Genomic DNA, 23,096 nt, shown 5'->3' on the forward strand with positions numbered 1-23,096 from the left:
AACCCCAGTTTCCTCCTTTCTCAACTGTGGGAGAAGGGTTGACTTAAGGATTCTTTCCACCGTTCCCAGTCTGTCTTTAAACAGTCCAAGTACCCGTTCCAGAAGCACAAACGTCAGAGCCCACAGGTAACATGGAGAGCTCGGCTTCTGCCTAGTGCGCAGACTCCGTGTCGGACACCACCCTCTACCTTCTCCCCCCTCTCCGGCAGAGGGCGCACGCACGGCCCGGACCCAGGCGAAGGCTCCGCTTGGCCCCGCCCCGGCCCGCCCGCAGGGGTCGGCTCGGCCGCGGCTTTCCGGGCGCTGTGGGTACGCCCGCGGCTCGGGGGGCCGCTACCCAGTTCTGCGGGCGCCGCTTCCTGCCCCTTCGCTCGTCTGTCTCTGGCGCGCGCCTCCCGCGCTCGGGCTCGCGCTCTGCAGGGGCGCGCCTCGCGCGGCCCCGCGCCGCCGGCACCGCCCACTCCCCTGCCCGCGGCCGCTCCTCCCTCCGCCTGCAGAGCCGGCGGCAGCGGCTGCGGCGGCGGCAGCTTCGGCGGCGGCCGAGAGAGGCCCCTCCTTCACGCCCTTCTTTCCCTCGCTCGCAGCCGAGCGGAGCCGGCGCACCCGGCCGGGCCCCTACCTTCTCCCGGCCATGGCCGGCAACGTGAAAAAGAGCTCTGGGGCCGGGGGCGGCGGCTCCGGGGGCTCCGGCTCCGGCGGCCTGATCGGGCTCATGAAGGACGCGTTCCAGCCGCACCACCACCACCACCACCTCAGCCCCCATCCGCCGGGGACCGTGGACAAGAAGATGGTGGAGAAGTGCTGGAAGCTCATGGACAAGGTGAAAGGCCCGGGGGGACCCGCGGGAGCAGGGGTGGGCGTGGGCGGAGGGGCTGGAAGGAGGGGAAGGAAGGGACAGAGGAAGCTGGGGGAGGGGACGGGTCACGCGAGGCTGGGGAGGCTCAGGGACTGGGGTGACGGCCGGGAGGGGGCGGAGGGGTGAAGGGACCTGGGGTGGGGGTGGGGAAGAGACCGGGAAGATGGGGGTCGGCGACCGGGAGTGGGGTTGTGGTTGGCAGTGGGGGAACGTTGAGATGTGCGTTAGGGGTAGCGAGACAAAGATGGGGTGGGGGCTGGGGTGAAGGTTAACTGGGAAGCCACTGGGGCGGAAGTATAATGGGGGGTGAGGGCTTTGGGGCTCTGGGTCCTGGGATGTGGGTCGCAGAATTGGCCCCGGGAGACAGGAAGGGGGGAAGGAAGAGTGTTGGGTTTACCGACTAGGGTAGTTGGCTGGTTGAGGAGTCTAGATCTGGCCAGGGAATTAAATTTACGGACTCTGATTGAGACCTGGGATCAGAACAGCTCCGCAGGCAAACTGTGCTCTGCGTGAGTGTATAGTTTTTTTTTTTTTTTTTGGCCTTAAGATGTAGCACCAAGATAAAAAGGAATAGAAATGTAAGGTGTTTAAATGGGGCAAGGAAGGAACTTTTCCTCCACATTTAGGCTGGCTCAAGTTTATTATTATGCTCCAAAACATTGGATGTGACCCATTGCTGGTGCTGAGATATGCACTGATTAAACCACAACGTCTGGTTAGAACCATTATCTTCTGAAAGATGGGTTGACTGAGCATGTTAAGCGGCAGATTCTGACGTCTATAACTTCCCCCATACACGCTTCATTTAGCTGGATTCTGCATTTATTAAGGGGCCTGAACCTTAGTATTGGGCCTGACTTTAAGCTTCTATTTGAAGAGCTTCTTTTTTTTTAGTAAGTGGGAAAAAATAACATCTTTATATTTAACCACTTTTAAGTTTGGCATTTGGGAGAATTTTACTTCCTTATAGTTGTGTCTGTCTAATGAAATAATAGTATTTAGTCCTAAGTACTTAAAAGTGTTTAAGCCATCTAAGGATTGTCAGACAGAATTCAATACGGTGTTTCCTTGATATTTTTTACATTTATTAATATATAACTTATTTTGAAAAAGTTAATACTTCGAATGAAAAGGATTTGGCGTATCATAAGAGAATGGTGTTATCTTCTTCAGGATAAAATTGGCTGTTTCTTTGGTTTCTCTCTGGGCCTAGGTTCCTCTTCTGTAAAGTTCTTCATGGGTTGTTTTGGCCTACAAACAACTAATAAAAATGGTTATGAATCGCTAGGCAAATTTAAATGTGCTATATAAGTGCTTAGTAAGTCCTGCGTGTGAATTAACACTCTTGTAGTGCATAGCAGTGGCTTAGAACCACTTTTTCAGGGCTGTCTTTTCTCATGTGAAATAATTGGTATTCTAGTTAATGACACAAGTATTTGTGGGTTGATTGTATTAGGTGTTGGGCTAATTCCATTATTTAATACTGTAATAAAACCATTGTGGAAAAGCAATTTTAAATGCGTTGACTTTTTTAATTTTAATATGAATATTCAAAATCTGAAGTTTGTAGGTTTGCATTTTAGGGATTTGTGGTTACGGACTCAGAAGGTTCTACTGAAATAGAAAAATTTTGCATTTCCGATTGTCTGTGTCAGAGATGTGGATGCAGTGTACTGAAATTGTATTGATTAGTGACCTCTTTTAAGAATTTTTTTTTTTATCAAACTCTTATCTGTCTCCCTGAATAAAGGATATGCTATAGATAGTCTTGATCTACAAAAACCAAACAAACCCACTGCCGTCGAGTCAATTCCGACTCATAGCGACCCTATAGGACAGAGTAGAACTGCCCCTTAGAGTTTCGAGGATCGCCTGGCGGATTCGAACTGCCGATCTTTTGGTTAGCAGCGGTAGCACTTAACCACTATATTACCAGGGTTCCCTGATCTACAAGGTAGCCCAAGTAAGGTTCCCCATTATGTCTTACTCCATCGTCTCTTTGAAGTATGTGTATCGCATTTTGGTTTTTTCTGCAGAATGTTTAATTATTTGGAAAGAACCAAGAGGCTTTTCAGGTTTTGATAGCAAAAGAAAAGTGGACTTCTGGCTTTTCCATTCTGTTGTGAAGAGAAGGGTGTTTTAATTATTTATCTGTGTTGTTCGTCTGTGCCCCATGTCACGTATTCCTGGTTGTGCTCACATGAAAACTTAGTTCTTCTTTCTGGTATTTTAGTCCGGTAGCTTCATACTACTTTCCAGATTTTCTGAATGCATCTGCAGTGTTGGTAGATTGCAGTCTCTTATCCTTGATGTTTTGAGCATAGGGTATTATCTTTTCCACTTTATTCTTATTTCTGGGCACTGGTGGCACTGTGATTAAGAGCTCGGCTGCTAACCAAAAGGTCGGCAGTTCGAATCCACCAGGCGCTCCTTGGAAACCCTATGGGGCAGTTCTGCTCTGTCCTATGGGGTCACCATGAGTTGGAATCAGCTCGATGGCAATGGGTTTTCTTACTTGTGAAGGTCTATAAATGTGTCGCTAAATTGTCTTGACTTCATGTGGTATGAATTAAGTGGCTAAGGGAGAACTTACTGTCAAATCCACAAATATCCCATTCATTTATTGAATTTAGTCTTACGTCATCATCTGGTACCTGTTTTATCCTTGTTGTTGAAGGTGAATGTTATTCCAGCCTATTATTAATGTGTTGATTTAGCACTGGGAACTGTTAGTCTCCTCCCCTCCCCCGATATTGGATATTGGATGTACGCAGATGAAGAAGTTGGCGTAAGTTATGAGTTCTGGTCAGCATAGGCCCGGTTTAGGAATTTAGTTATCCATTGTGGAACTTAAACTTACTGTTGAAAAAAGTGCTTGTGCTAGAAAATGCTTGTTACTAAACAGAAGTTGGACATGGTCAGCCTCTAGTTTTTTTCCAACCTGGGATTTTTTTTTTTTTAATTTTTATTGTGCTCTAAATGAAAGTCTACAGTTCAAGTCAGTTTCTCAAGCGAGAACTTATACACACATTGTTACGTGACCCTAGTTGCTCTCCCTACAATTGACAGCATATTCCTTTTCTCCACCCTGTATTCCCCATGCCCATTCAACCAGCTCCTGTTCCTCTCTGACTTCTCATCTCGCCCCCAGACAGGAGCTGCCCGCATAGTCTCATGTGTCTACTTGAGCTAAGAAGCACTTTCCCCCCAGTGTCATTTTATGTCTCATAGTCCAGTCTAGTCTTTGTCTGAAGAGTTGGCTTTGGGAATGGTTTTAGTTTTGGGCTAACAGAGAGTCTGGGGGCCATGACCTCTGGGGTCCGTCCAGTCACAGTGAGACCATTAAGTCTGGTCTTTTTATTAGAATTTGAGGTCTGCATCCCACTTTTCTCTTGCTCCATCAGGGATTCTGTGTTGTGTTCCCTGTCTAGGATATTGTAATAAATATTTGCGTAAGTACTTCTATGTGAAGGAAGTGGTTAGTAAGGAAAGAACTGGTCAGGGAAGAGAAGGGGAGTAGGGAGTGGAAAAAGATATCGTAAAAGTTGCCTTAAATGTAAATTTAGAAGTATGAAGGCATTTAGTGAGAGACTTAAAATTTCAATTTAGTTAGTTGTGAAGTTTTTGAAGTAGAGCAGGGGTTGGAAAATTTTTCTCTGTAAAGCGACAGTTCGTCAGTATTTTAGACTTTGTAGGCCGCATACTCAGACCCATTTATTTATTTATTTATTTATTTATTTATTTCAACTCTTTAAAAACCTAAAAAGCATTCTTAGCTTGCGGGAGGGAGTACAAAAAGAGATTGTGGGCCGGAGTTTGCTCACCCCTGAAGGAGAGCTTCTTGCTAGCGTGAAGGATGCTATTGTTCCCATTAAAGCATGTCTTTAAAAATGTGTTTTCATTTTTTGAATTTAAAAAAGTATATCTAGAAGAGGATTATTTCCTTCCTTGTCCAGCCTGCCTACTCCTACTTTCCCCCTCCCCGCCAAAAAGCACCTGGGGTAACTTCCTATATCTTGTTAAGATGATCTTAACAGAATTCATGAATCAGCATGTTTCATTGGAGTTATCCTTCATTCTCTCCTCTCCTTTTTCCCTACCGCCTTCCCTTCCTCCTCCCTTTCTTCCTTATCTTACATTTCAAAAGATAACTTTATAGAGATGAGTGACTATATGAGATCTTTTAAGATTAAACATCTAGTATGTATTTCCCCTGTGTTTATCTTAACCTGGTAAGATTGTAAACCCCATGAGGACAGCATGTAACCTGCTTCCCCCCTGCAGTGTCCAGTCCTGGGGACTTACACAATAGTAGGTGTTTTGTAAATAGTTGTTAAATTGCTTTCTGAGCCCCAAAGGAATAACTGAAAGGAAAAGAACTAGAGGGTAGGGATCAATCTTAATTACATTAAACTTACCTCTTTCTTAGAGTAACCTTTTGGTGGTATCATCTGTTTTAGATACGAAGACATTTAGGCTCAGGGAGGTTAAGTACCTTAGTTTATAGTGGAGTCTGACTTGGAATCCAAGATTACCCAGCCCCTTAAGGCTTAGTTAGGAGCCCTGGTGGTACAGTGGTTAAGTGTTTGGCTGCCAACCTGCAAGCTCTTCTGTTCAAACTTCCGCCAACTGCTCCGAGGAAGAATGATGTGGCAGTCTGCTTCCGTAAAGATTATAGCCTTGGAAACCCTGTGGTGCAGTTCTACTTTGTCCGGCAGGGTTGCTATGAGTTAGAATCAACTGGACAGCAATGAGTTTGGTTTGGTTTAAGGCTTAGTTATTTCCTCTATACACTGCCTTTTCAAGTATACAACGGAATCTCAATGAATAACACAGCCCATTTATTCACAAAGTGACCAGTGCATTAGGGTCATGGTTTCATGGGATGTTGTTGTTGTTAGGTGCTGTCGAGTCGGTTCCGACTCATAGCGACCCTGTGCACACCAGAACGAAACACTGCCTGGTCCTGAGCCATCCTCACAATCGTTGTTATGCTTGAGGTCATTGTTGGAGCCACTGTGTCAGTGCACCTCGTTGAGGGTCTTCCTCTTTTCCGCTGACCCTGTACTCTGCCAAGCATGATGCCCTTCTCCAGGGACTAATCCCTCCTGACAACATGTCCAAAGTATGTAAGACGCAGTCTTGCCATCCTGGCTTCTAAGGAGCATTCTGGTTGTACTTCTTCCTCTTGGAAGATTTGTTTGTTCTTTTGGCAGTCAATGGTATATTCAGTATTCTTGGCCAACACCACAATTCAAAGGCGTCAACTCTTCTTCGGTCTTCCTTATTCATTGTCCAGCTTTCACATGCATATGATGCGATTGAAAATACCATGGCTTGGGTCAGGCGCACCTTAGTCTTCAAGGTGACATCTTTGCTCTTCAACACTTTAAAGAGGTCCTTTGTAGGAGATTTACCCAGTGCAATGCGTCTTTTGATTTCTTGACCTCTGCTTCCATGGGTGTTGATTGTGGATCCAAGTAAGATGAAATCCTTGACAACGTCAATCTTTTCTCCATTTATTATGATGTTGCTCATTGGTCCAGTTGTGAGGATTTTTGTTTTCTTTATGTTGAGGTGCAATCCATACTGATATCCCAGTTCATTGGCCTAGTAACATGTCTAGTGCTTCTGTCCTACCTCCTAGTTAGATGTGTAGCTGTGTAGCACCTGGAGTCTGGGTCTTAAAAGCACAGCGGTTGGTCTCTAGTCACCTGGAACAACAGAGGAAGAAGGAAAGTCAGAAATAGGAGGTTATAGAATAAGTGCCTTCACACACAACTGATAATATAGATAAGTGCCTCCATGAACAACTGCCTCCTTTGCCATGAGACCAGAAGAACTGGATGGTGTGCCCAGCTACCATTACTGAACATTTTGATCAAAGATTCCACAGATGAGTCCTGATCAAAGGAAGGAAAATGCAGAAGAGCATTTTAAATTCTTATGGAATCCAGACTTCCTGGAGCCATGAAAGTTGGGTGAATCCCTGGAACTCTTACCTTGAGATACTCTTTAAACCTTAAACCAGAAATACCCCTTGAAGGCTTCTTAAAACCAAACAGTAGTTTAGCATAATTAGTAAAAAATGTCACCAACTGGAAAGATTAGATAGGACCCTTAGGGGGCAGCGAGTTTATGTTAATGGAGAGGAACAACTTAGAAAAGAAGGATGAGAATGGTTCCACAGCTCAAAGAATGTAATCAGTATCTGTTGTAAGTGTAGAAATGGTTGAATTGGTATATGTTTTGCTGTGTATATTCTCAATAACAACACCCACCAGAGCTCCTCAGGACCAAGGATTTGTCTTAACTTCAGTTCCTGTGCCCAACACACAGGTAGTGCTTGCTGAATGAAGTACAAACATTTAATGGAGTGAAATGGGATCAAAACATAGTCCCTTGTTTTCTACCTCATTGATCTGGATTTTTTATTTTTTGAGTGCTGAATTAAAGTAACATTTACTAAAAGTGGTCTTACCTTTTTTGGTTATGAAAGTAGTATATAATCATTGTGAAACATGATTGTTGTTTTTATGCTTATTAACAACTCCCGTGTTATCGTGTGCCATTGAGTTGATCTGGACTCAAAAAAAACCAAACCCACTGCTGCTGAGTCGATTCTGGCTCACAGGGACCCTATAGCACAGAGTAGAACTGCCTGATAGAGTTTCCAAGGAGCGCCTGGCAGATTCGAACTACCCGTCTCTTGGTTAGCGGCCGTAGCACTTAACCCCTAGGCCACCGGCGTTTCCAAAAAATTGTCCCATAGGGCTTCCAAGGAGCAGCTGGTGGAATCGAACTGCCAGGCTCTTGGTTAGCAGCCAAGCTCTTAACCAGTACGGCTCCACTGTGCCGCTGAGTTGATTTGGACTCATTAAAAAAACCAAACCCACTGCTGTTGAGTTGATTCCAACTCGTAGCGACCTTATATATAGGACAGAGTGGAACTGCCCCATAGAGTTTCCTAGGCTATAATCTTTACTGGAGCAGTTGGCCAACCAGGTCTTTTGTCCCAGGGAAAAAGTGGTGAGTTTGAACCACTGACCTTTTGATTAACAGCTGATTGCTTAACCATTGCGCAGCCAGGGCTCCACTAGAACTCCCCTAAAGGATGTTAAATTTCTTATTGTTTATTAGGAAGCATGAGCTCAGTTGAGCATCTCATGTGTTTAAAACCCCTTGCTGTCGAGTGAGTTCCAACTCACAGCTACCCTATAGGACAGAGTAGAGCAGCCCCATAGAGTTTCCAAGGAGTGCCTGGTGGTTTTGGACTGCCGACCTCTTGGTTAGCAGCCAAGCTATTAACCACTGTGCCACCAGGGCTCTTTCATGTGACTAGTGATGCAAAATTTGAAAGGTATATAGGATAAAAGTAGGTTTAGGTGAGGGAAGAAGATAATCTTTTTTCTTTTGCTTTGTGACTTTGGTTAAAGTTTTTGGTGGCGCTTGATAAACCAGTTTTTAACATGTTGTTAGCCAGCACTATTCATATAATGAACTTCATAAAACATTGTCAGATTGGTTTGATCATGTCCCTGAGTCTCCCACTTAAGTAGAGTTTGTGTCACGCTGAAGTCTACAATCTTATTTATACTGTGAAAAATCATTTCCCTAATGATTAACCTAGAGCATTTAAGAAAAAACAAAGTTTTCGTTTGAAAACTGAGCCTAAATTTGGGTCACAGTTTTCAGTGAAGATGTTAATTCTGATTTATATTAGGTTTGTTAAGGGAGGGATTATAACAAGCAAGACATTGTGAAATGTTTTCATGATTAGCACATTTTGTGCTGGAAGGAAATAGGTGGGAGTAGTCAACCAGGAGCCCTGAAGCCAGCCTCAGCCCTGTCCCCATAATGTTCCTTCCCAAAGCGGCTTCCAAGAGGAGGAGGGGAAAGGGGCGGTAATGATGGCATTGGCATGAGCACCCGCTGGGGCTTCAAGCACTGGGGAGATGCGGTGCTACCCACAGGAGCTCCCATGGCTCCTTCAGAAGAAAGCAGTGACTCTGGTTTTCCTCTCCCTGTAGCTTTGAGAGGGATGATGAGTCTTGCTCAGCAGACCCTACTGCCTGGGTACTTTTTTGCAACCACCCTGGACTGCTGCCTTCTCTCTTGTGCTAGGATCTGCTATAGAGAAATTCTTAAAATAAGGCCAATTCTTTGGTACGGGATGAGATCCCAATTTCCTACCGTCTCCTTTCTTAAACCCGTTTTGAGTAGCAGCACTCTGCCTTAGAAAAACAGAAACAGAATTTATGAATCATAAAATGTATGGAACAAATGCATAAATACAGTATATATTGTATCTGTACAAGTGTATAGAACAAAATGTAGAAGTCTCTTTTTACTCTCATACCCCCAAACGAGCACCCTCCCATAAAGTAATCCCTGTCTGTAATTTAGGATCCATTCTTTCATCCCTTATTACTTTTCTGGAAATGGTTCTGAAAAGGTTGAATGGACAGCATTACCCTTGAAAGATTTATCAACTTGAGCAAGTTGTTGACTTCTTAGCATTTTTGCACTTGGACTGACAACTAATGTTAATATTTCCTTATAGAGCAGTTTACGATTTCACATCTGCTGATACAGCAAAAAATCTCAAAATAATGAGTCTTACGGGAATGAACTGAGATTCAGAGTGATTAGGTAACCTGTCCAAGTCACCCAACTAATTTTTCTTTTTTATGTGCATCTTGAACTGGCATTCAGACTTCATCAAGCAATATCTTATAAACCAGTGCTCTCAAACTTCAATGTGAGTTCATGCCATCCGTTGATCTTGTTAGAATGTAGAGTCTGATTGGAGTAGGTCTGGGGTGGGGCCTTAGAGTCTACATTTCTGACCAGCTTCCGGGTGCTATCACTGAAGACGGCTTAGGGACCACACTTGAAGTAGCAATGCCACATCACTCCAGTTGTTTTTATTTTAGATAATCTTGACAGTTTTTTTTTTTTTTTTAAGGAATGGCAGTAGGATATTGTAATCTAGTAGCATCAGAAGCCCTCTGAATTCACAACGTGGGAGGAAAGAGAATCAGCATCGGCTCAAAGCTGATTCTTATGAGGTGGAGGTCAGACATACCTCCAGTCTCCAAATTTTTTACCGATTCTGACACTAGCCATCCTTCCCATGGCACTCTGTACTTGTCTGCTGAATTTAATAGTTCATTGCAGTGGTCACACAGAACTCACAGACCATGCTCACGAATCGTATGGTTTATTAAGGAAGCAACAGGCAACAACTCAGGATCAGGATCAACTTGGAGGTAATAAGAGCAGCTCAGGAGACAGGATGTAGTTTGCCAATCAGGACAGCTTCTAACCACGACAGCCATCAGCTTTCTCTCAGCTGTGCCCTGCCTACAGAAGGGCCTTGCTCCCAGCCTGGCCTCCGCTGCTGGGCCTTCTCTTGACTGGGCTAGCAGGCCCTTCTTTTGGCCATGCTAGCCTCCTCTTGACCTCTGTCCTGCTTGGGCAAGTGTTACAGCTTTTTAGCTCTGCTGGCAAGTGCCCTGAGGCACCCCACTCTGCCAGCAAGCCTTCTGCCTGAAGGTGCTCAGCTCTCTCGCTCTGTGGGCTGGTAAGTCCACTGCTGCTGCGTTACTCCTCGAACCGGGAAGCCTGTTGCAGCCATCTCATGCCTGTCTCCTGCCTGGTTTGCCACTCATACTGCTATCACCGACTTGCGCCATCTCTAGTGTCTCAACTCTCTTTCTCCTAGGTCTATGAGACTTCAGTGCAGAGACCCCAGGTTCAAAGGATGTGCTTCACTTCAGGGTCTTCTTGATAGTAGTGAGGTCCCCCTCAACTTCAGTGGGATTAACCCTTTTATAAGGCTACTTCTCCCACCAAGACCATGGACTGACCAATCCCCTCGATAGGCCATAGTCACTTAATTTGCATGGTAATTGTCCAATCCCTGCAAGGCTTTTATGTACCTTATTTGCGTAGTAAACTGTCCAGTCCCTGCAAGGGTTTTCCACACCTTATTTGCATAGTAAACTGTCCAGTCCTTTTGCAAGACTGTGGCCTAGCAAATCATCTTGGCAGATCTACAGACCCAGGGCCGGAAAGGCCATATATAAAGAGAAACCTGTTGCACTGCAGGTATCTTATTTATGTTTAAGGTTTTAATTATTACGTTCTTGAATTACGAATGTAATAAATACTCATAAAAGTATAAATTTTTAAGCAAAAATGGAATTTTAAAGCAAAAATGGTTCTGGGATTTTTTTCTTTTTTAAAATACGCCACATTATGGAAATTTTTCATGTTAGTATTACATTGGTCTCCCTGAGTCTTTTCAGAACTGTATAGAATTTTATAATATGTAACAGTTTACTTAATTCATATTGGTAATTTTCTGGGTGATTTCTCATTTTTAATTTTTGAAACCATGCTGCAGTGACTATCCATCATATAGTTTCTAAATTTTTCCTTAGAAATATAAATTCCTAGAAAGGAAATTGCTGGGTCAAAGGAATCATATATTAAAGTTTTAAAAATATGTATTGCTAATTGGCCTTTCACTGACAGTCCTTTTGTAGTTTGTTTATTTAAATAGGGTAGCTGATTCTTAGCTACCACCTTAAGTGAAAATCATGCTGGCATCTTTGCACAATCACATTTTTTTTTTAATATCAGCTGTATGCCCATAAAAAACCCATTGCTTTTGAGCCAATTCTGACTCATAGCAACCCTATAGGACAGAGTAGAACTGTCCCATAGGGTTTCCAAGGAGTCCCTGGTAGATTCAAACTGCCGACCTTGGTTAGCAGCTGAACTCTTAACCGCTATGCCACCAGGGTTTCCAACTATATGCCAGGTGCCAGAAAATTAAAGATGATCCAGTGCTTGTGCTCACAATCTGGAGGTGTACAAGGGCTCTGGGAACCCTTTGTGGGAATCTTTAGGCAAAATATAACTTAATTTCTGAGGGGACCAGAAAAGGAGTTGAGAATGGTGAGGGACTTTAGATCAAGCAGGTGACTGTAATACTCTTAATACTGTCGTTAGGTGTCATTGAGTCAATTTGTCTCATAGTGACCCCATGTGACAGAGTAGAACTGACACATAGGGTTTTCTAGGCTGTAGTGTTTATGGGAGCAGATTGCCAGGCCTTTCTCCAGTGGAGCAGGAGCCATTTGGTGGGTTCCAACTGCCAACCTTTCAGTTAGCAGCCTAACGCATTGGGTGGGCTCCACCCGCCAACCTTTTGGTTAGTAGCATAGTGCTTAACCATTGCGCCACCAGGGCTCCTCATCTAATTCATAGTTGTATCTTGACTAGAGTAGCCATCCGGAAGAGATGTTAAAATCATTTAAGTCCAGTTCATGGTGTATATTGGTTTTGAAGTTGCACACGTAAGTTTGGGTAGGGAATTATTTTTTCCCTTTTAAAAATAGAATTTCATGCATAAAAACTGCATGGGTAAGCTGTGAGAACATGTCATTTACTTAATTTTATACACTAAAACTTGTTTCCTTTGATTTCCATGCTAGTTAAGGCCTCCCACCCCCATTGCCTTGACCTGAGTAATGTAAAAGATTTTAAAGCCTCAGTTGGTCTGGGACTTGCTGCGTGTTTCCTGAGTGTGGCATGTGAAATTGTATTGGATGCTCTTATTTTTTTTCCCTGCAATTAATGTGATAAATGAAAGTAATGAGATTGGTAATTAGTTATAAGTGGTAGAGTGTTGTTAATAAATGCTGTTGGGTGGTATTTGAGAAGTGTTATGTAATTACAGTTAAGTCCCTGAATGGAGTTTTGATAAATCAATAGTGGAGAATAGTAATTAGAAGTAAAAGACTTTTCTTGAGGCCATTATTTTGTGCTGATATGTTTCTTTAAAAAAAAAAAAGTATAGGTTTCTGATTTGTCTGAAAAACAGCCCTGCGTTGTTTTCAGCTAAAAGCTCTACTGTATATTTGCACTTCTTCAAGTTTCAGAGATGACGGAGTTTCTAAACTTGAAGCTTGAAGAGACCCTAGAAATCGGTCTAAGACCCGGAGAGCTGAATAACTTAACTTGGCCAAGGTCACATAGCCAGTGAATGTCAGTCACCAGACTGGAACCCAGGTCTCTGGACTCCTACTCTGGTATTCTTTCCACCATACGTACCTCCTGTTCTCTTGAGCAATATTGATTCTTTTAAAACTAATAAAAATTTACATGTTGGTTTATGCATATAGCTCAATAGTTTTTGTAGCAGAGCACTTATTCATATTTAACCATGAAAAGTTTGAAAGGAAAAGTGCTTCTGTGAATAAGTTGGGGTCTGTAGAGATAGAAGTAGTCATAGTCCTGCATGCTTGTATTTTCTCCTTAATTAGAAATGCACATTCCTTAGTGTTAGAAAGATTCTGCATTCAAAACAGAATTAGGCTTAGGCACTGTTCTCTATGGCTTCTTTTCTCTTTTTAAAAATTAGACAATTTTCAAGCATCTTATCTCTCTTTACTGTGGTCATAGATAACGCTTACCAGATTTCTTTGTTAACCAGCCAGTAAGCCTTGGCAGAAGCAAAGGGAGGAGCTACACCAATGGGAAAGCTATTATGAATGGAGTATATGGCAGCTGACAAGGATCCTGTTGGTTTCCCACAGCTAAGCACATTTCTCTTTGACATTGTTCTGAGTGATGCTGTCAATGTACAGGCAGGAGTAAACAAAAGGCAGCCATTTTTGCTACTGTAGGACTTTGAAAGTAAAAGAAAACCAAATGGAGGACGGATTAAGCGAGAAAATATTTTATCTTTAGACAAATTTTTGGTGAATGTTTTTTAAGCCCAAAGGGCATATTTGTGATTTAGAGGTTAACTAGGACTGCCAATTTAAAATTCACTGAGTAGTAAAGACAGGTTGTTTTGGTTTTTTAATGTTTGCTAAGTGTTGTCTTGAATTATTCACAGAGCTTTTTTAGAACCTTTTTTCTAGAGGTATTAAATATTTAGAGCCTTTTTTTTTTTTCTTTTGAAAAGATAGTAATATCTGCAGAATAGACCTGTGTGTTTTCTTTATGGTCAGTGTTAGTGCTCCATAGCCTAACGACTCAGAGCAGTTAGTTGAATGCTGGTTTCCCTGGTCACGCGATGATTCGTAAATCTTAAGCAGACATTTAATCTACAAATGGTCTTTTCAAGGTCACATTCTAAGGAGGGACAAATAACATTTGCGGAAGGTACAAGGTACTAGATTGAAGATATGAATTAAGTGTTGCGGAGATATTTCTTAACCTGTTGTTCTGATATTCTAAATCTGGTATGTTACGAGGGCCAATACATGTTTCACTTCATTGTCTTTAACAACATTTATTGATTGTGTATTACACAGCAAATTTAGATTAATTTTTATTTATTCTTTTAAGGAGACTGTACCTTTTTTCCAGTATTAGGCAAGTATAGCATTTTAGCCTCATCCTTGTGGCGTTAATGCGTTTACCTTTAAGTGGGGAGACTAACTGGATAGTAAGTGTAGTCCTGGGTGTGTATGTAAATGCTCTTACTGGGAGCTCGCCTTGGTTTCTACCTTTAAAGGCATGAATACTGTGGTTTTTGCAGATTTTTGGTCACCCTATTCTTAGGTTGCCTACTGCTTTTTCTCTTGCTCACTTCTTCATGTTGTTTTGTCTATTCCTTGGTTATGAATTAGACAGAAACCATTAGGACTGGGAAGATAGCTATGGCATGGCCAGGATGGTAGGAATAATGGTGCCAGCTTCTGGGAGTCATCAGAGGGCAATGTGAGGTCTGCCATTTTATCTTCAGTAAATAATTTCAGCTTGCCCTGCAGATAGCTGAGTCAAGTTGTAGGGAAATGGGGAAGGGAACTAACACTTGTTGGTTGCAACTTTATTTAAAACTGCAGGCCTTTCATAAATGTTTTATTATGAGGTAGGCATTATCTCTGTTTTTATAGGTGAAAGCACTGAGGCTCAGAGGTTAAGAAATTCACCCAAGGTAAGTGGCTGAACCAGAACATTTTGAAATACTTGTTTAAGTCAGTCTTGTCAAAATATTAAAAGATTGCTTGGTCCTTTTTTTTTTTTTTTTTAATTGAAAACTTAAGTCAATAATAATAATTTAAAAGCTTATATTTTAGGCTTCATCATAATATCTCTTTAATTAGTCACTGCCTACGCCACACATCACCCTCTCTCCCTTGCCCTCTATTCTTTAGTCTCGCTGATCTTCTTTCTGTACCTCAGACAGATCCAAACCTGTTCCTACTTTAGGGCTGTTGGACTAGCCTTTCCCTCTGTTTGGAATACTCTTCTGCTGGCTTCTACATGACTGACTTCTTCCTGTAATTGCAATTTGTAGCCTTAATGTCACTTCAGAGAAACTTTTCCTGTCCTCTGCTCTATAGCAGCCACCCAGCACTTTCTCGTTAGATTGTTGTGAGCTGCCATCAAGTTGGCCCCTGACTCAGACTCCACGCGCAGTGAAACGAAATGCTGCACGGTCCTGCATCATCCCCGTGATCTTTTGTGGATTGGACCGTTGTGATCCCTAGGGTCTTCATTGGCTGATTTTCAGGCCTCTCTACCTAGTCTGCCTTAGTCTAAAAGCTCCATTGAAACCGGTTCAGCATCATAGCAACACACAAGCCTCAAGTGACGGATGGTGCATGAGGGCCATTGGCTGAACCCAGGTGTCCCTTGTGGAAGGCGAGCATTCTTCCACTGAACCAGCACTTACTCTTAACGGATTACCCTATCTTAATTCTTTACGTAGAGAACCTGATATTTTCTTGGTGATTTGTTTGTTTATTGCCTCTCAGATTCAGAGTTGTTTTTTTCACCTCAGAACCACCTGGTACAACCTCCTTTAATTACCAGTACTGTCTGCATACTACAACTTTGTCTTTGTCTGAGCCTATGCCTACTCCCTTTTTGTTTTAGAACAAGAAGATGTCCCTTCTCTTTTAATAGTATTCAGTGTAATCCTTTCTTCCTGTGTGCTAAATCCCATTTCCAGTTATCTTGCCAGAAACCTGTTTGCCATTGACTTCTTTTTCTCTTTGGTTCTGTCTCAATATGAAACATGTTCAATTTTCTCTGAAAATAAAAATATTAAACTAAAAATAAAACTCTTCAATCACTACCTCTTGTAGCTTTTGCTAGATCTTGATCTCTTAGTCTGAATGTCAGTCTCCCTTACCCCTCTCCTTGGTCTAACCAAGGAACCCACAAATTTTAACATTTTATTGTAAAATATATTCTGAATAATAAACAACTGGCTTGCAACTGAGTTTTTGGAATATACCATTTGTAAATCAGGGACTGTCTGTATTTCTTTTACTGATGCCCACCCCAGTGCAGTCGAGTGGATTCCGACTCATAGCGACCCTATAGGACAGAGTAGAACTGCCCCATAGAGCTTCCAAGGAGTGCCTGGAGGATTTGAACTGCCGGCCTTTTGGTTAGCAGCTGTAACACTTAACCACTACACCACCAGGGTTTCCTCTCTTATTGACACGAGTTCTTAACTCTCTTGCACTTAGAATGTAGTTGTCTTCTAGAGTCTTTTTTTTTTTTTTCTTGGCTTTGTTGTTCCCATTTGGCTGGAAACACTTGACAGAATGAGCAGCTTCTTAAAACACTTAAAATATTCATACATCACATATTTTTGTTCATTCAGCTTACCTTTATTTGTTAGACTTATATGGGGCTATTTTGAAAAGTTCAAGATAATGGTGTACAGAGAATGAAATATCTAGTTTTTAAAGTTCCATATTGCCTTATCATTTGAAGACTCATTGATGATTAATCATTCAATCAGAATTTTACAGTTCCAGGTGGATATAAGGATTCCACTTCTGGGGAATCTATCCTCAGGAAATAATCTGATGTACAGAAGAATGAAGTGCACCCACAAAGATGCTCATCACAGTAATGATTCCAATTGTAAAAACTGGAAAACAAGCAGGGGGATGGTTAAGATATGGTATACCTGTGGAATGGAATCATTTAGACCTTTCGGAAAAGTTTACAATGAATTTTTGATGATGTGGGAAAATGTTAGTTTTTTTACTGTGAAATAAAGTTTTTTTTTTCTTACTGTGAAACACTGCTTCCGCTAGTGTTAATACTGGGTTGTTTTGAACCAAATGCCCTGCTGACAACAACTAGAAAAGCTAGAAGACATTGGAGAGCTGTCAGGCCAGTGAGGAATTATGAGGTCCAGTTCTATAAGACAGGGAAGTTTTGAGAGGTAAACCTGATGTTGAAGGCTGCCTTACCCCCTCGAGGTCGTTGCTGATTCTGGTAGCGACAGTTGAGAGGTGAATAGAGTTTTCAAATACTTCTGTCAAGGGCAATAAAAAATAGGAATTAGGGCCTGCCGAGGTGGAAGTTCCTGGGAAACATCCTAGGTATCTGGGTTGGTTCCCTAGGGGCCTAAATCCTAGGAGCAAGGGTGAAAAAGAAGTAGACCCGTTTTTACAGGGACAGAAGCCCAACTTGGAAATTCTCATCATGGATTGGATAAAGATGATTTGGAATTCTCAGTGTCCCTAATCTAGTGCTTGACAGAAACAAAAGTAAATCCTCTATGAATAACATTATCCATAACTTCATATTGTCTCTGTAGTTAATGTATATACAGTGTCCTGCATTCAGTAAAAATAACAAGGCTTATGAAAAGAAAAGATGCTGCTAAAACCAATATTGATGTTGAACATTTTTTCATGTACTCATTGGCCATTTGTAGTGTATCTCTAATTCTTCAGAGAAATGTCTATTCAAGTCCTTTGCCCATTTTTAAATTGGTTTGCTCTTTTTTTGTTGATGTTGTTGAGTTGCAGGAGTTCTTTATATATTCTGGGTCTTAATCTCTTATCAGATATATGATTTGCAGATATTTTCTCCTATTTTGTGGATTGTCTTTTCACTCTCTTTATGGTGTCTTTTGATGCACAATTTTTTTTTTTTTTTTTTTTTTAATGAAATTCAGTTTATTCTTCTATTGCCTGTAGATTTGGGGCCATACTTAAGAAATCATTGCCTAATCCAAGGTCATGAAGATTTTCACTTATGTTTTCTTTTAAAAGAATGAAAAACTTTGGTATGTTGTACTTTTGTTTTTAGGTCTGCTTATGTAAAGATTACAGCCAAGAAAACCCTCTGGGGAAATTCTTCTTTGTCACATGGTGTCACTGTGAGTCAAACTGACTTGATGGCACCTAACCACAACAACATTATGTTGTAGAAGTTCCTTTCTATTCCTAGTTACTGAATGTTTTTAGTCAAAAAAGTGTGTTGAATTCTGTCAGATGCCTTTTCTGCATCAATTGAGATGGTCATTTTTTTTTTTTGTTTCTTTCTATTAATGTGGTGTACCGCATTGATTTCTGTATGTTGAGCCATCCTTGCATTCTGGGAATAAATGTCACTTGGTCATTGTGTATAATGCTTTTAATATGTTACTGAGTTTGGTTTGCTAGCATTTTTGTTGAGGATTTTTTCATCTGTAGTCATAAGGGGTATTGGTCTGTAGTTTTTTTGTATTGCAATTTTCTGGCTTTGGTATCTGGCCTTATACAATGAAGTAGGAAGTGTTTCCTCCTTTTTGAGTTTTTTGGAAGAGTGTGAGAAGGTCTGGTGTTAATTCTTTAAATACATTGTAAAGTTCAGCAGTGAAGCCGTCTGATCCTGGGCTTTCTTTGTTGGGAGCTTTTCGATTACTACAGGCAGTCCCCAGGTTATGAACAAGATGCATTCCTAAGTCTGCCTTTAAGTCAGATTTGTAGGTAAGTTGGAACAGGTACATGCAGTTCTTATTTAGCATCAGTCAAATGTTTGCCTTAGTATATGCTGTCTATTTTCCTTTTTTATGCATATAAAACACTTAAACACTTCCAGTCCGCAGAGTCTTTTCATAAGCATCACAAAGTAGTGCATACGTTTGTTATTATGAACCATTTTACTTAACACAAATTTTTTTGTAGCTTAAGAACAAACATTTATTATCTCACAGTTTCTGTGGGTCAGGAATTCAGGAGTGGCTTAGCTGGGTGTTTCTGGCTCAGGGTTTCTCATGAGATTGCAGTAAGAATGTTAGCCAGGCTGCTGTCTTTTGAAGGCTTGGTTAGGGTTGGAGGATGCACTTCTAAGATGGCTAATTCCCCTGGCTGTAAGCAGAGGGTCTCAGTTTCTTGACTGGCCATTGGTGGGAACCTTTAATTTTTGCCATGTGGTCCTCTCCATAGGGGTGCTTAGGTGCCCTTCTGATGTGGCAGTTAGCTTCTCCTAGAGTGAGTGATGAGAGAGAGAAGCTGACAGATTTTTAATATAGTACACTTTGTGGCAGTCCGTTCTTAAGTATGAGTTGTCTGTAAGTTGGAGATTCATAACCCAGGGACTGCCTATAATTCAATCTCATTACTAGTTATAGGTCTGTTTATATTTTCTGTTTCTTCTCTAGTCAGTTTTGGTAGATTTCATCTAAATTTTTCAATTTTGGGGGGTAGAACTGTTGATAGTATTCTCTTAAACAATTCTTTTTTTTTTAATTTCTGTAAAAATCAATAGTAATGTCCTCACTTTCATTTCTGATTTTAGTATTTTGAATCCTATCTTTTTTTGTAGTCGATGTAGCCAAAATTTTGTCAATTTTGTTGATCTTTTTGAAGAACCAAATAATGGTTCTGTTAATTTATTCTGTTTTTCTGTTCCCTATTTCATTTAGCTGTAATTTTCCTCTCTGGTAGTTTTGGGTTTAGTTTACTCTTCTGTTTGTAGTTCCTTAAGGTGTACAGTTAGGTTATTTATTTGATATATATATATATATATATTTTTTAAGGTATGCATTTACAGCTGTAAATTTTCTGCTTTCACTGTGTCCTGTAAATTTTGATAGTTGCGTTTTTTTCCCATTTATCTCATGGTATTTTCTAATTTCCCATGTGATTTCTTCTTTAAGAGTGTGTTGCTTAATTTCCATATATTTATTAATTTTTCCAGTTTTCTTCTGTTATTAAATTCCTAATTTTATTCCATTGTGATCAGAGAAGGTATTATTAGTTCAGTTTTTAAAAATTTATTAGTATTTGGTTTATGGCCTAAACTGTGATGTATCCTGGAGAATGTTTCACTTGTACTTGAGAAGAATGTCTCTTCTGTTGTTGCTGGGTGCTCTGTATATGTCCATTGCATCTGATTGATTTATAGTGTTGTTCAACACTATAAATTGATCTCCTGTCTGGTTGTTCTCTCCATTATTGAAAGAGGAGTATTGAAGTCTCCAACTGTTATTGTAGAGCTGTATTTCTCTATTCAGTTTTGTTAGTTTTGCTTCATATATTTTGGGACTCTGTTGTAAGGTGCATATATGTTTATAAATGCTATATATTCTTGCTGTATTGAACCTTTTATCAATATATAGTTCCCTTTTTTGTCTCTTTTAACTTTTTTTGATTTAAAGCCAATTTTGTCTGACAGTAATATAGCCACTCCAGCTGTTTTTTGCTTATCCTTTGCATGGGATACCTTTCTTCTTTTTACTCTCAACCTGTGTGTCCTTTTATCTAAAGTGAGTCTTGGTAGACAGAATAGAAATGGATTCTTTTTTTTCTTTTAATCCAATCTGCCAGTCTCTCCCTTTTAATGCAAGAGTTTAGTTCATTTACATTTACTGTGATTACTGATGAAGAAGGGTTTAATGCTGCCATTTAGCTACTGGTTTTCTGTATGTCTTTTTGTTTTTTTTCTTCCTCCATTCATCTGTTATTGCCTTTTTTTTTTAATTTAGTTGATTTTTTGTAGTGTACAATTTTGATTCCCCTCTTTCCTTTGATATATATTTTTCTTAATGAATACCTTGGGGGTTACAATTAACATCTTAAAACAATCTAGTTTGAATAATACCAACTTAGTTTCAATAGTGTACAGACGCTCTGCCCCTGTATATCTCTGTCCTTTCCCATATTTTTATACATTGTAAGCTGATTAATGTAAATTTATAGTTGTTGTTTATGCATATAATTTTCAAATCATACATGAAGAGAAAAGTTACAAACCAAACCAAAAGTACAAAAATACTGGCTTTTGTATTTATCTGTGAAGTTACCTTACTAGTGTTCTTTTATTTTTCTTATGGCTCTGAGTTACTGTCTAGTGTCCTTTCAGCCTGAAGGATTCCTTTTAGTATATTTTGTTGGGCAGACCTACTGGTAATAAACTCCCTCAGCTTTGGCTTATGTGGAAATGTTTTGATTTCTCCTTCATTCTTGAAGGATAGCTTTGCTGGATAGTGAGTATTTGGTCGAAGTTTTTTTTTTTTTTCTTTCAGGTCTTTAAATATGCCATCCCACTGCCTTCTGGCTTCCATGGTTTCTGAGGAGAAATCAGCTGTTAATCTTATTGAGGATCCCTTGTATGCGATGTCGCTTCTCCTGCTGCTTTTAAAATTCAGTCTTTGAATTTTAGTTTTCGATAGTTTGTCTGTGATGTGTCTCAGTGTGGATCCCTTAGTGTTTATCCTGCTTGGAGTTTGTTGAGCTTGGATGTGCGTATTCATCATTTTCATCAGATTCGGGAAGTTTTTGACCAATATTTCTTCAAATACTTTTTCTTTCTTCTCCTTCTGGAACTCCTACAGTGTGTGCATTTTGGTTGCAGATCACTGCTTTTGATTACTAAAGGGCCAGCACAGAGGCCAGCCATTGTTTCAACCCCCACAGGCTGAAGCAGCTTCCGGGGCAGAAGTGCATCTTGGTACACTTGATGGTGTTCCATAGGTCCCTTACGCTCTGTTCACTGTTTTCCTGATTTCATTTAGTTCTTTGTCCATGAGTTCTTTTAGCTCATTGAACATATTTAAGACAGTTGATTTAATGTTTTTGACTAATACCAATGTCTAGGCTTCCTCAGGGATGGTTTCTGTTGAAATTTTTTTTCTATTTCTTTGTATGTTTTATATTTTTTTGTTGAGAACTAGACTGTTCTGAGTACTATGTTGTGGTAACTCTGGAAATCAAATTCTTCTACTCCTCAGGGATTGCAGATTTTTTCTTCCTGAGGACTGGACCTGTTCTTCTGTGACTTTTCTAGAATATTTCTGTAAAGTATATTCCTTTTTGTGTACGGTCACTGAAGTTTCTGTTCTGTTATCTTTGTGATCAGCCAGTGTCCTGATAAAGATTTCCTTCAGTGTATGGTTCCCAAAAAGGAAAAGAAAGAAACAAACAAAAAAAAGGCATCATCTCTTTAAATTCCCTTAACAGAGGCCACCTGGGAAGCCATTTCAGTCCATGAGGGCTGGAAAAATGGCCAGCCTCAGTGTCAGCTCCTCACCAATCAACAGCAGTGGTTAGCAACCAAAACACACAACCCTGGTTTTTGAAGGACAAGGTCCTTTTTGCCCACCCTGGCACTAGAATGCCTCAACAGGAATGCAGGCCACAGTCCCCATGGCTGTGTGCTATGGTCCTGGGGGATGGTAGCCCCTGTGCAAAATGTAAGAATTTACTGAAATTTCCCAGCCTCTTCATCAGGCTCTCTCCTGGTTGCTACAAGTGTCCCACTAGACTCCAGAGTTCCAAAATAGTTGATTCAGACAGTTCCTACTAGCTCAATAGATGCCTTGGTGGAGGGACTGATTTCTGAAGCTTCCTGCTCCACCATCTTCTGTGATGTCACTCTCTCGTAGGGTTTTATGAACCTACTCTTCTAGGGGGAACCACTAAAAATGTAAAACGATTGCCTGTGGACAGTGGGGCCTATGAATGATTTCTTATATTCTTTTATCCTTTTCTCTATTTCTACAAAAGAACACATTTTATAACTTTTTTTTTCTTAAAAAGGAAATTGTCCTTAAGATCCTCGAAGTAATAGCCCTTCTTTTCCATTTGTTGCAGGTGGTGCGGTTGTGTCAGAACCCAAAGCTGGCGCTAAAGAATAGCCCACCTTATATCTTAGACCTGCTGCCAGATACCTACCAGCATCTCCGTACTATCTTGGCAAGATATGAGGGGAAGATGGAGACACTTGGAGAAAATGAGTATTTTAGGGTGTTCATGGAGAATTTGATGAAGAAAACTAAGCAGACCATAAGCCTCTTCAAGGAGGGGAAAGAAAGAATGTATGAGGAGAATTCTCAGCCTAGGTAATGGAGAATACTACAAAAATATTAATTCAGGTCTGTGACTGCCTAAATGGGCAATGCATAGAAGTAGTTCAGTTTGTTTTAATTTTACGTTAACAAGAATCGAAAGATGACATTTGACTTAAAGAT

At 40.8% G+C, this 23,096-nt stretch overlaps 1 protein-coding gene across 1 annotated transcript in view; it reads left to right on the forward strand.

Moving 5' to 3' along the window:
- The first annotated feature begins 529 nt into the window (after positions 1-529).
- The window catches only part of CBL (Cbl proto-oncogene), a 101,439-nt gene continuing 78,872 nt past the window's right edge, over positions 530-23,096 (forward strand). Inside the window, exons 1-2 of the mRNA XM_049856383.1 lie at positions 530-820; positions 22,720-22,967. Coding sequence (XP_049712340.1) covers positions 632-820; positions 22,720-22,967 — 437 coding nt within the window. The 5' untranslated portion in view covers positions 530-631. The remainder of the gene's footprint in view (positions 821-22,719; positions 22,968-23,096) is intronic.

This window comes from Elephas maximus, chromosome 17 (genome assembly GCF_024166365.1).
Source record: "Elephas maximus indicus isolate mEleMax1 chromosome 17, mEleMax1 primary haplotype, whole genome shotgun sequence".
Classification (NCBI taxonomy): Eukaryota; Metazoa; Chordata; class Mammalia; order Proboscidea; family Elephantidae; genus Elephas; species Elephas maximus.